Here is a 13,951-nt window from a genome sequence, read left to right on the forward strand (position 1 = left end):
TCCAGAGACGTGTGCTTAGCCCACCACAGAGCTGCCGGAGTACAGACACAGAGAGCAGGAGATGCGTACTTAGCTATAGAAGATCACCACCTCCTATTTCAATTTAAGCAGACAGCACGATTAATTTCCCGTACGTTTTGCTAACTATTATATGACTTGACACTGACTTAATATGAACATTTACCTTCTCAGCTATCAGTACAGAGTACAGCAAACAAAAACACCACGAATGTTGAAGCTCGGGGGCTAAGGCTATTAAGACAAGGTCACTAAATCAGGCTCCTTTTTCTCACGAAAAATAATTCCTCTTTTCAGATACCCTATATACAGCCGTACTTCTCTCCGTCGCTACGGAAGATGTACCGGCGGCGGGCCGCCACCCGACGCCTCGGCGCTGCCCGTCTCCGGCAGATGCTGGCGGGGCTTGTCGCCTCTCGCCGCCGGCCCGGGGCCGCGGAGCTGCGCGGAGCTCCCTCCACTGCGGGGCTCGGCGTGGGGCAGCGCGGCCCGCGGGCTCAGCACCCACCGGCGGCTCCTCCGACGTCGTCACCGTGAGAGCCGCGACTTTCCATAGGAATTACAGCGCGGCCGGGGCTCGCTCGGCTAGCCCGGGCTCTCGGAGCAGTCCCAGCGGGGCGGCCGCGGGCCTAGCAGCCGGGCCGGACGGGCACCTGGAGCAGCAGGACCTGCCTGCTCTCCGGAGGGTGGCACTTGCTGGCGTGCCGCGCCAGCCCGGGCGCGCTGAAGAAGGTGGCGGGGCAGTGTTTGCAGGGGAAGCCCTGGCGCTCCCCGCCCGCCGCGCCGCTCTCGGGGACCCCGGCGGGCGGCGGCGGCGGCAGCAGCAGCTCCTCCCGCACGGCGTGCCACAGCCGGTGCTTGTCCCTGATGTCCGCCGAGGGGAAGCGGGCGCCGCAGAGGTGGCAGGCGAAGGCGAGGGGCCCGCGCTCCGGCGGCCCGAAGGCGGCGGGCCGCGCCGCCCCGTGGGTGCCCAGGTGCTTGCGGAGGTAAGCCTGCCGCCGGAACCGCTTCTGGCAGCAGGGGCAGGCGAACGCCTCCCCGCCGGGGCCCGGACCGGGAGCGCCGCCGTGAGCCGGGCCGGGGCCGGGGGCGGCCGGGGCGCCGCCGGCGCTGTCCGCTCCGCCGCGGTGCTGACGGGCCGGCGGCGGCGGCTGGGGCGCGGCGGGGCCGCGGGGCCGCCGCTCGGGGCTGTTCTCCTTGCCCGGCGGGGCGGAGGCGGCGCCTTCGGCGCTGGGGCCGGGACGCGGCTTGTGCCAGCGGCGGTGCGAGGCCAGGTTGGCGGGACAGCTGAAGATCTTGTGGCACTCGGGGCAGCGGTACTCGACGCGCACGATGCGGGAGCAGCGGTGCTGGGCCAGCGCCAGCGGGTCCGCGTACTGCTCCTTGCACAGCTGGCAGATGAACTCGCCCAGCGGCGTGCGCCCCGCCGGCGGCCCCGGCCGGCTCTCGGGGCCCTCCTCTTTGATGCGCAGCCCCAGCACGGGCGAGGTGGTCACCTCGTCGGCGAAGCTCAGCTTCCGAGCGGCCTTGCCCTTCTTGGCCGGCGCCTTGGCCCGAGACGGCCGCTTCACGGCGGGCACCGACGGCGGCGGCGGGGCGGGCAGCGGCGTGCGCGGCCGCAGCAGCAGCTTCTCGGCGGGCGGGAAGGAGGCGGCCAGGGGGAAGGACTCGGCGGAGGCGGGGGAGCTGAGGCACCGCTCGAAGAGAGCCGCCCGCGGCCCCGCCGCGCTGCACGGCCCCGCCGCCCCCCAGGCGGCCGGAGCCTCCGGCGGGGTGAGCCCGGAGCCGCCGCCGGGGGGCCACGTCGCGGGCCGAGCGGCGACGGCTCCCTCCTCCTCCTCGCGCTTCTCCCGCTCCGCTCCCTGCCCGGCGCCGGGGCTGTCCCCGCCGGCGGGCGGCGGCGGCGGCGGGGCGGCCGGAGGGTCCCGGTCCGGGTCCCGCTCCCGCGGGCGCGCCCGGTAGGAGCCGCCGGGTCTCCGGCTGCGCTTGACGAGGAAACCGCGCGGCATGGCGAGGCGGGGCCGGACAGCCAGAGCGCGGCACCGCCGGCCCGCCCGGCATTTATACCCCCGGCGCCGCTCCCGCCCGGGCGTCATCCTCCCTCCGGCGGCCGCGGCCAATGAGGAGTTGGGGCCGGAGCGCACCGGGGCCGTGCCGCCGCCGGGGCGGGCGCGCTCGGGCCGCGGGGACGGGCCGCGGGTCTCGGTGTCGCCGTCCTGATGCACTGAGGGACGTGTGGGGAATGGCTCCGAGATCGCGCACACCCCGAGCTGCGTGACGGGCGCTGCCCCTCGGCCGTGGGGCAGGACGGGGCCGGGGCGGGATTGTCTGTGGTGGGGTGTTCATACCGGTGCCTTCATGCGCCGCCGGATGCTCGGGCCGCCCCGCACGCCCCTCCGCCCAGGGCAGCCGAGCTGGGAACCGGCTCCGTCCTTCCGCGCAGCCACATCGGGAGTTTGCCCACAAGTAGCCAGAAAGCTCCTGTATTGCGCTGAGCTCCCCGTGCAAGAGCAGGGCTGCCGCGTAAAATGCTAAATCACGGCGCTGCGGCGTGGCCATGACCGGCCCCTCGGCAGCCTCACCCGGAGCCCAGGGGAGGCGAGACCGAGCTGTGGCACAGCGAGCCGCAAAACACCCGAGCCTCTCCCGTCCCGCCCCGATGCGGCTCCGGCCCGTTCGCGGCTGCTGCGCCCCTGGAGCAAGGCAGGAGTCGTGTTGGCTAAAGCACCGATCGCCTTTTCAGAGGCTCTCAGCAGCCCTCGGCCCATCTCCCCTGGGCTCGGCGCAGGACCGCGCTGTCCCGCCCGCAGACCCGCTGCCCGCGGTGCACACGATGGGAGATGCTGCCAGTGAAAGTGACCGCGCTAAAGCCTCGCTCCCCATGAGCGGGGACACACAGCCCCGGCCGCCGCAGGACGGGCGGACTCACCCGGCTGGAAGCATCGTCTGACCGGGGCAAGGAGAGACAAACAGCGCCTCTGCTTCGAGGGGCTCTCCAGAAGTGGAAGAAAGATGTGCAGCCCTCATGCAAGACCAGAACTCCCCCCACCTGCTCAAAACACTCTCTCAAACCACTTCTCTGTGTAAGTGCTGCGATTATATTTGCTTAGCTAAATCTTAATTTTGTTTTACATTGCTCTCCCATTTTCATGGTTACACTGAATCTCAGATTAGATTATAGACTCCGTGGGCTAGAGATCACCCTTTATTAGTACAAACCACTGTAACTGGGACCAATGAGCCACGCTTTCATGCAGTTAGGTCACTCCACTAACTGGCTGCTTGATTTTTACCCAAACTTTTTTACCCTTGTAGCTGGACTTCCCAGCTACATTTCTCACTGAATAACTGGATCTCTAGTTCCAGATCCACTGTTCCTCCAAGCGATATGTAAATAGTTCTGTCCGTTTCCCCTTGTAAACAATGTTCCCTTTAACGTTTCATTTGCATTTGTCACATTGCGAAAATAATCTGTGGTAGGAATGTCCAGTTCTGGAATGTCCAGTTCAGTCTGCAGTCCTAAGAGGTGAGGAATCCAGCCATGCCTTTTCCAGCACAGGAGGAGCTGGACGTAGAGTATCAGTTGGAAAGCAGGTCTGTTGAGTGCTTACTGAAGCTCCAAACATTTTTCCAGTAAAAGCTGTATATTGAAGTTGCATCTGGGAGTTTCTCCAATGTCGTCATCTGAGGTGGCCCAGACATCATGAGAGGGACTGGGGAGTAACCTACAGTCACAGATGTGGAATCTTTGCTCGATCTCCCCAGCTATGTCTCTCCTGAAGTGCTTCTTGGCTCTTCCCTGTGATTCGGTGCCCATCTGTATCTCCCCTTGCCCACAGTGCCCTCCAGCACAGCCCACTTTTAGCTTTCTAAACTTGCCTCCAGTTTATGATCAGTTTGTAAGGTGGGACCCCAAACTGTGGAACCCATCACTCCATCCTTGGTCTTGCCAATGCCTGACAAAAACACCAGCCAAACTCCTTGGGGTTTCAAGTTGGTTCAGCCACCTCCTGACTTATTTCTCTCAATAAATATACTGTTCTCCCCAGGCTGTTTCTGCCCCGGTACAAACCCCCAGTGCCCTGGCTCCCACTTGGAAGGGTCACAATCATGCTGTGATTACAGATTATTTCCCCTCCCTCCCACATTTACAAGAGGATGTAACTCTAGTGACTGGCATTACACCCAACTCTCACAGCTTCTAAGCTTTCCAAACTGTTGCACAGGTTTCTTGCCATCATCCTTTACTCCTACCAGACATTTTACAGTTAAAAAATTCAGATAATTTATAATAATGGTTAACAATGTTGTGGACACACCTCCAAATTCTGTGTAAATTTGCTGGATTTTTTTTTTCATTGTCTTATTACATTTCATTAGTCCTATCACCTAGCTGAGAGTGCAGCACTACACCCTCCTGAACATGCTACAAAAGGGAAACTTTATTTAAGGTCAAAGCTTTTCTAAGCAAGGAGCTGAATGATGTTGCTCCTGTCCATAGACTGTGTTCTCTACAGTCTGCTAAAATCAGGTTGGCCTTGATTAAAGATGTTGGCTGCTTACACGAGAGTCATCCTTATCTCACCTGAGATCAACCAAAGGATTGATTAGTAAATAGGAAATCAAACTTCTTGTGGAAAAATGCAGTAGCTGGTGGGGATGGCAGGATGAAAAAAAAGAGGAACCTGTTCCTTGTCCTACATCCTTTGCTTTCTCAGTCCATTCCCTCCTCTCTGCTGGAGGCTGAATGTTGGTGTGCCAGGGAATGGAAACAAGAGTAGTACAGCACTGCCCTCTCTCCCTGTTTGCTGAAGTTTCTCAATTTGTGTGAGGGCACTTTTACCCTTGTTCATAACTTTGCTGCTAACATAAGCCTGAGGGACCCATTCAAGCCTTGCCAAGATTCAGCAGTCAGATTCAGTGATGGCTGGGCCAACCTCTTGGGGACTTTCCAAAGTGAGGACAATCTCCAGATTCCTCTAGACACCTTTCCCTGTTGCTGCCTTCTTTTAGGGGCATGGTTTAGTAGGCTTGTCAGTGCTGGGTTAATGGTTGAACTCCTAAAGGTCTTTTTCAACCTAACCAAAGCCGTGATTATGTGATTCTGGAGGATGCTCCATCTGATTGCCCGGGGTGTTCCAGAGTTTGGCACTAGAAGCTCATCCTCCAGGTCCAGCTGTCTGGAGACTGTCATCTCTGGCTGTGAGGTGGGGACAGCATTGCTTTCAGCCCCAGCCATGTCTCCAGAAGCCCCAGGACACCTGGAAGCCTGTGCAGACACTGAAGAGGAGGTCTACACCTCCATGGTCCATGAATAAAACATTGCCAAGCAACTGGGCAGCTGTATTTATATTTCTGAACAGTCTTGGGGCATAAACAGCAAGAGGAATGTAGGACAGAAATGCCAGCTGGCAGAGAGAAGGTCTTGAGTGAGGTCTGGTTCCCAGAGAAAACCCTAGAAACTCTTCTGGGGGCTGAGGGGACAGAAAGAAAAAGCGAAATTCCTTTTGCCACTTAGTAAAAGGAAAAATAACCACAACTTTTTTTTAAAAAAAACGGGTTAAAAATAAAATAGAAAATAACTATAAGCAAAGGATTAAAGAACATTTTTCTCCTTCATGTTTCCCCTCCCCACCACAAAAAAAAAAAAAATGGTTGTGGTTGAGTTTTTTATATTTGCAGGATTTCAAATAAAGTTGACTTTTAAATCTTGCCCTGACATCTGGTTTGTAATTAATGGAGCAGTAAATAGGAGGGAGACAGAAGCTGCCTCAGAAGCCTGTCCTTGATACATGACTCTCCAGCAATATAGCTACATGAGTGATACCAGCCCCAGGCTCCAGCACTCAAACAAAATCCAGGCTGGTTTTGGTGGCAACACAAACCATTTCATCTCCCCCCCAGAACAAGGCTGCCAATTATCTTGCTGCAGTTGGGGATTTGATGCTGGTGACAGACATTGAAGGAAATATCTGCATCATGAGGATATGGATTGTCTAATATAACTGACCTTGCTAGTACCTTAATTGTGTTTTGTTTTACCTGAGGACAATCTGCTTCAGGAGGAAAATGATGCTAACAGCTGCTGTGCTTTCTTCATTGCTCGAATGTTAACAAAAAGCTTTCTGTGAGGGAAGGTAGAAAACACTGTTCTGTGAAGGTACTTGGGTTAGAGGGATTTGAAGGGTTATGAAGACACTATTAAAACATTTCACCTTCCTCTTTTTCACATCACAAATGAAGTGATGCTGTGAACTGGTCACGTCACTAAGGTGATGCTGGGTGGTGCCACAGCTCCTGTCTCTACTCCACACGTGAGCAGCTGCATAAGGGCCAAAAGAAAATCACATTTTGGTTCTTCCCCACTCCATCTGCATTAGCCCACTGCAGGGAAACCAGGTCCTCTCCAGGGAGCAGACTGATTGTTCCCAAACTTACAAAATTCATGGGAGACTTGATGGGAGCACGATGACTTCTGTTACTTCATTACACATTTCGGCTGGATTTCAGCCCACACCTCACAGGCTGAAGCCATTCCCCATTTGCCAAATTTGCCTGCAATGGAGTTATTTATTGATCTCACCACGTCATAAATAGGAAGATTTGGCTTCCTTTGGCACGAGATTCTCAGCAGTCTATTCCCTACAAGCATTGTTACATGTTTTAGCTCACTGAAAAAAGACCTCCTGGTGCAGAAGGCCATGGTTATCAGTTCTATGGATATCAGTCCCCAGCTGCACTGGTGTGTGTGCAGACAGTGGATGGTCCTGTGTGCAAAAAGAGCAACAACTGAAGAGACCAGAAGACAAGGCAGCAGGGGAGTGGGAGAAATGAAGTTTCTGAGGGATGTCTCTGCTTCATGCTGGTCTGGGAAACTCCATGCCTGCCTCCAGTGAAGTTTAGGCAGGGCAGAGAAATATGCTGGTTGCCTGATTTCCCAAAATTTCCCTCTCAGTATAGGAGGATTTCAGAGAGCAGAGATCAGGATCAGATGAATCACAGACCCAAATGCTTAATTTTGGTACGGTCACTTAATACCAAAATCCTTAACATTCATAACAAATTCATAACATACTTCATCCTGCTCCTGTGCTGGCACTGGAGTGTATTCACTTCTGCAGGGATGTGATGTAGGGTGCTGAGCCCACAGGAAAATATTTGCATTTTTTTTCTTTACCCCCAATCCCAATCATTCTTTCATGGCCCTGTTCTAAGGCCGCCTTATCCAATAAAATTCCTCTGACTCAAGAGGTGCAACAGGTACCCAAGACCTTTCTGCCACCCCTACTCCAGGGTGCTCTGTGTTTCTCCCTCCATTTTCTTCAGGTCACATCAAATTCCCTGGTCCTTTTCCTGCCAGAGCTTGACAGAAGTATGCTGCTGTGTCTTTGCTTGCCTGCACTAAGGAATGGCAGATGGAGCTTGGGAGATGCTGATAAGGAAAACCAGTGGCAGGGGGTGGGAGAGGACAAGCAAACCATCATGGAAAGCTGGCTAGAAACAACTGGGCAGAGCAGCACCCAAAAGGAACAAGCTGAAAAAGTGCATTACAAGGAAATAAACCACCTCTGAGCTGAGTGCCTGCATCTCAGAAATGCAACAAGGAGGATGATAGCTCCCAAAAGGAAAGAGTGATTAATCTCTTTACAGGGAACGTGACAGAGGAGGGCAAAGGAAAGGCAGCACTGAGCCAGAGAGCTGCTGCTCTTTTCTGACAGTGCACCTCCAGCTTCTGAGCCCTTCCACCTTGTCTATTCCCAAATGACACCTGGCAAATGCCCATTGTGCAGGAAGCTTCAGAGAGGCAAGGTTGCAGTGCCAGCTCTTGGCAGGTGTGTCAGGATGGAGTTTCTCTCTTTTTTAATTTTTTTTATGGGTGAGCACACATGTGCAACCCTGAAGGACAACGGCAAAATTCTTTGCTGGCTGATGAGGTGGGAAAAGGGAAAATGCATCACTGCTTCAGGGTGATCTGAAAGCAAAGCTCCTCTTCAGCATCCCTCCCCTCTCCAGGTGCCAGTGCCTGCACAGAAGACAAGGGCAGTGGAGACTGGAGGATGTCTCTAGCAGAACCCAGGGCAAAAGCAGCACCAAGGAAAAAATCATCAAGCATATATCTCATTGTTTTGAAAATATTTTTTTCCACTTAGGACTTAGACCTCTTTACTCCAAAGCCAGGAGAGGGGACTCAAAACCAGCACCATGCTCCAAGTTCTGCTAATATACTGATTCCTAGCAGCTGCTGTGCATGATTCTCCACTTAGATTTGTTTTGCTTCTTTTGTGACATTTGATTAAAGTCTTGCTATCCCAAATATTAATTAAAGTGCTTGGAGGCAAGGCCTAAATTTCACTTTGCCTCCCAAGTTCACCAGCTCCATCCTCCTCCTCCTCCTCCTCCAAATATGTTTTGCTATAAATTACTGGCACTGTTTCTGTTGATAGTCAACATAATCAAACATTTGTAAGCATGCTGTCTCTTCAATCTGTTCAGTTGATGCACTTTACCTGATCTTTCATTAAAGTAATCAAAACACTTGCTGTGCCACGTCTAATGAATGTTGCATGTATGATTAAGTACTTTCATTCATATTGCAAGTTTGATTTAATGTAATCTGCCTTTCAGACAGCCATTAGCCCAGCTCCTGTGTGAATTCGATTAATTGGCTGAATTCTTCCAGATGTCCTTTAAGTATTACAGGAATTTCTATGTAAAAACAGCAGGGACCATCTAGCAGAGAAGCAAACAATGATACGTTATATTGCTGCCATGACTTACAAAAAGCTGGATTCATTTTCATTAATAAAACATCTGTACTGCTGCACAGCTATGCATCAAGATGCATTTATTTTATATGTTTATTTCTCTTATGACTATAAATAGACAGTTAAACAGAAGCCCGGTGTGTTCAGTTGGAAGATAAACAAACAGAACTGTATCAGCAATGAAAATCGAAATGCAGAATGTCAGAGTTAGGACTTATAAAATCAGCATCATGTGTTGTCACAAACATGGCAGCAACTTGTATGGCTATGTGGTGTTTCTTAGGTTAAAGGCATCTTTCTTAGAGCATGATGAATCTGAAAACAATTGGCTCCTGGGTTGAAATGTCCTATGTCTGGTATATGTTTATATGGCTTATTGTACCTTCGAGTGGGAGGGAAAATGCAGTTTGGCTTTTTTAAGTGGTATACAGTAAAAAAGTGTCATTAAAATAAACAGTTTTTCTTAATTCTCAAAATGAGAATTATTTTATTTTTCTCCCCCACCACAAAGTTACACTTCACAAAGGAATCACTTTTTCCTAAAAAGCCAAGTCACCAAAAGCCTGTTTGTGTTTCAGTGCCTACTGTAGCCAGCCTGTGCAGGACATGGTGCTGTTTAGGGGCATGGGGAGGATGCCTCCACAACACAAAGTAGCTCCCTTCACTTTCTGCTGACCTTGCTAGATCTGAGAGTGCCTTTTGAGGAAGGATGTGAGATCTCAGAACCTTCTTGCCCCTTTAGTCCTCTCTCTCTTCTCATCCTCGGGGATGAGCCCATGGGGCAGACTGGAGAAGTCTGGCAGGAGCTTGACACTGACCCTGCCGCCTGAGCTCAGCACAGTGTGATTTTCCTGAATGTGTGGCACTTCTCATCCGAGTCAGAGAGCTCTGCCTGTCCCCACTCAGCTCCTCTGGCCTCTGCCAAGTCAGGCACTGAGAAGGGAGCAGCAGCAGCACTGCAGCAGCATTGCAGCTCTCCCCAGCAGTGCTCTGGCAAGTGTCTCACCTGGGGAACAGCCAGGTCACACTCTTCCCTCTCCTCCCTGGCTCCTTCTTTCCCAGCTGCTGCACAGCTTATGAGTGTGTTTGGTCCTTGAGGTCCCTCTCCTGCTCTAAGCGAATTATTGCCACTTCGCACCACGTCAGGACTTTGCTGGCTGCCCTGGCAAAATGAGCTCAGAGCTCAGAGCAGCCAGTTCATTTTCAAGGGCTGTTTTAACAGATGATGGATTTACAGGAGACGTCTGAAATAGTATTGTTCAGCAAAACTTAAGTGGTACAATGAAAGGGATCGAGACTTGCTAAACTGTATCTCCTTATTTTTTTCCCCAATATAGTCACCTCACTGGCCAACAGCTTGCTTCTTTTTGCCCACATTCTACTCTGCTTCCAAATCTTTCTCTGCTTTTTGGTTTTGTTCTGATGTTATCTATTATCCTCCTATAGCACAGGTACCCATAAAAATTCTGTACTTCTATTTATATTATATTGATATCGTATTTATATTATCAATATTATCTGTATCCCATTATGAAAAACACTTTTAGCCCAATTCTCCAGCACAGCTGTGCTGTGAGACTTTGCTCCAGTACCCACATAACCTCACAGAAGCCTGGCCCTGCTGTACTGTGCCTAAATCATTATACTAACCCATTGCAAATCTCTCCTGCCCATGACAGGGAAAGCAAAACACAGAGAGCTGATTGATCCCTGGATCTCTGTTCCAGAGGGATTTTCTTAGCAGGGAGAGCAGTGGGCTGGCTGCAGAAGGGGAGTGAGTGGTGAGCAGGAGGTGAGGCAGGCTTTCCTCCACACGCCGCAGCAGCTGCAGCAGCAGCAGGAAAAGCACTTTCCTCTTTGAGACACATCAGAAACCTGACTCTAAATGCAGCAAAAACAGTTTCTAGATTTTTGCAGAGCAGAAAATGGTGTAAATGTCACCTATAGGCGACCGATCTAAAAATTAAATGTAGCAAAGCAAAGCAAGCCTTTTCTAGTTTCCGGCGCTGTGTGTTTTTCAAGGCAGATGTGGAAAAGTCGCATCTTCTTTTGAAGCCTGTGAGACTGAAAAATTATATCAGGGAGCTTTGTTATTGATGTTTTCCTAATACAAATGTTTTGAAATCCCTGCCTTTCATGTGTCTCTTACAAATAAGCAGAAATGTGTGATGAGTCATCTTTGCTTTTAATTCCTTTAATAGATTCTTACCTCACCCGCTAACGTCTAAACAATTTTCGTTTCTGTAACAATCCCTTCCTCAGTGGTAAATATTGCTCTCAGACAACATCTTTTTTGGAGGTTCATTATGTTCATTCTGTGGCTGAGGCTCATTATACTCAGTTATTTATTTAAAAGAACAAAATGACAGCAAATGCCTGCATGTATCATGTCTCCCCTTACACATATATTAAATATATTTCAGCAACCAGGCCCAGCACTTTCACAGTTTTGAAAAAAAAAAAAAAAAACAGCTGGCCTTCCTTCCTAGCCATCACTCCTTGAGAAAGGAATACTGAGAGGTGATGATGGAGTCTAACCTTGCCTGCTAAATGAGATTCCACTGACGCTAATGGGAAATTTGGCAAAGACAGGAAAATAATTTATGAACTATTTGAATATTTTCAATTATAAAATTAAAAAAAAACAACCTTGGAGAATTATTAAGAAGGAAGAAGCAAATGAAAATGCCACTGTAAGGCATGGTGAAATGGTATATGTGGAACCAGTCCAAGAAATAATTTTGATACCTAATAACAGGTTTGAGTCTTCCCAAAGTACCAAAGTATCACCCATCTCACTGAAGAGCTTGACAAAAAAAAGCTCACAACCTTCACACAGGAAAAAGTCCTCAGCCATTTAAACTAACATTTCAGTAATCTAACATTCATAGCTTCTGTTCATGTTTTTCTAAACCAAACCCCAAGTCTAAAAGCATTTTGGTTCACACCCAACTGCCTCTGGCCCTCAACAGAGAGATTCTAACTGATGCACAGTCATAGCAAAAGGTTTTGGAGATTATAATCAGCATAATTATAAAAATGGAGTGAGGTTTGGCCTCAGCAAGCTGCAAAATACATTTTTAACTAGGCCATTGATAGAGCAGAGACAAGATGAAAAACAAGAGAGGAGGGCAAAGGTTCGGCTGTGTGGCCATTCTGGGAAATGACTGAAAAACAAGAACAAAGCTATTCAGAGCAGGTCATTAAAGAAGGAAAATATCTTAAACAAGCCTAAAAAGATAGGAAATAGAAATATGACACAATCACTTACAAAGCAGAGGTCAATAAGACATCAGTAATTAATGATGAAAAGATAAAGAACCGAGCACTTAATTTCAAAGAAATAGTCAGGAAAGGCATAATGGCACTGTGAACAGGAAAAAAGACTTTGCAGAAGTAAATGGAAATGAATAAGATCTCAATAGGGGAAAAAAATGGATAATTGAAAAAGTAGAACTGCAAATTGCTGCAGAAATTCACCTGGAACATAAACCAGTTATTTAGGACTAAGGGTGAAATATAGTTTTGAATGAGTCCATTTTTTCAAAGGGACCTCCAGGCACACACTTGCAATTTTGCTCTGATATTTTTCCATTGCAGTTTTTGTGCATGGAAAATATAGGTGAAAATGTCTACCATGTTTGAAAGTTTAAAGACTTCTTTCTGAAATGCAGACCAGTGGATTTTACTTCTGTTTCATCAAGAGATTCTAGAATCAAAGGGGTGGGAAGCAGAAGACAAGCAGAGTGGAGAACAGCAGATGTTTTGAAAAAGCAGTGCCAACACTATTAGCATCTTCTCTTGTTTTCTCTGTTGTTTTCTGAGCTTCAGCTCAGATGAGAAAACTTGATAACCATGGAGTCCTAGCATGGAAGTGACCTTAAATATCATCTCATCCCAAACCCCTGCCATGGGCAAGGACACCTTTCAGTACACCAGGTTGCCCAGAGCTCCATCCAGCCTGGCCTTGAACACTTCCAGAGATGGGGCACCCAGCATTTCTTAGGGCAATGTGTTCCAGTGCCTCACCACTCTCACAGTACAGAATTATTTCTTAATATATTATCTAAGGCCACCCTCTTTTAGGTTGAAACCATTGCCTCTTGTCCTGTCATCACACACCCTTGTATTAAGTCTCTCTCCATCTTTCTTGTAGGCTTCCTTCAGGTACTGGAAGGCCACAAATAGGTCCCCCCAAAGCTTTCTGTTTTCCAGGCTGAACAATCCAAATTTTCTCATTCTTTCCTGGTAGCAGAGATGCTCCATCCCTCTGATCATGGTGTGGCCTCCTCTGGAGTCCCCCAGCAGCAGTCCCTGTCCTTGGGCAGGGCTGCTCTGGGTGTGTCCATGCCCAGCCTGGGCTGACAGTGGGGATTGCCCCAGCCCCTGCCCCTGTCACACCTCAGAGGGTCCTGTACACCCACTTCTTGAGCTTGTCCAGGGCCCTCTGGATGGCACCTCGTCCTTCAGGGGCTTCAACAGCACCACTCAGCTTGGTGTCATCTGTGGTTTTGCTGAGGATGCCCTTGATCCTTTTGTCTGTGTCATTAATTAAGATATTAAATGACCCTGGTCCCAATACAGACCCTTGAGAGACATCACTTGCCACTAATGTCCTTTGTGACTCTGAGCTGTTGGAAGCAGAGTGTAAAACAGCAGTGGACAGTCAAGACTGTACAGACTCAGCTACGCTCTGAAGTTGTAATAAAAAGAGCTCATCTCAATGAAAAAAAAGGTGAAGTGAAAACTTTCTCACAGTCACTGGTGCAGGAGGTTGTCCCACTACTTCCACCTGAAGGTGAAGAGGAAATAATCTATATTACAGAATTGTTTCAGTTAATTTCCCAGTTAAGATGGTTTTTTGGGGGTTGTTTGTTGGGCTTTTTTTCTCCAGACTGTAAGAGAAGACTCCTCTAAAAAAGCCTATGGTTCTGTTAAGCAGGTCACATGTTTCAGAATAACCAAGCCTAACTTTCTCCACCCTTGGCTGAGTCCCCTGATGCTGGTAAGCATATTTCCCAGTGTGTGGAATGACAGAGCCCTGCACAGAGGCACATGGGGCACTGAAAAATTTATCTCCTCTTCTGAAGAAGCTGCCACACCAGAGGTTTGATGTATTATGTAGTAATGCACAAGCCCTCCCACCAGCCAGTGACTGCTCCAGCTCT

At 49.8% G+C, this 13,951-nt stretch overlaps 1 protein-coding gene across 1 annotated transcript; it reads right to left on the reverse strand.

Moving 5' to 3' along the window:
• Positions 1-647: 647 nt before the first annotated feature.
• Positions 648-2,027, reverse strand: INSM2 (INSM transcriptional repressor 2). Its single transcript, XM_066322309.1, has one exon. The coding sequence runs from the start codon at positions 2,025-2,027 to the stop codon at positions 648-650; it is 1,380 nt and encodes a 459-aa protein (XP_066178406.1).
• Between the last annotated feature and the right edge of the window lie 11,924 nt (positions 2,028-13,951).

The sequence above is a fragment of the Sylvia atricapilla genome, chromosome 6 (assembly GCF_009819655.1).
Source record: "Sylvia atricapilla isolate bSylAtr1 chromosome 6, bSylAtr1.pri, whole genome shotgun sequence".
Classification (NCBI taxonomy): Eukaryota; Metazoa; Chordata; class Aves; order Passeriformes; family Sylviidae; genus Sylvia; species Sylvia atricapilla.

Coding starts and splice junctions, on each gene's coding strand:
- INSM2 (XM_066322309.1), bottom strand. CDS start 2,027: ATGCCGCGCGGTTTCCTCGTCAAGCGCAGCCGGAGACCCGGCGGCTCC.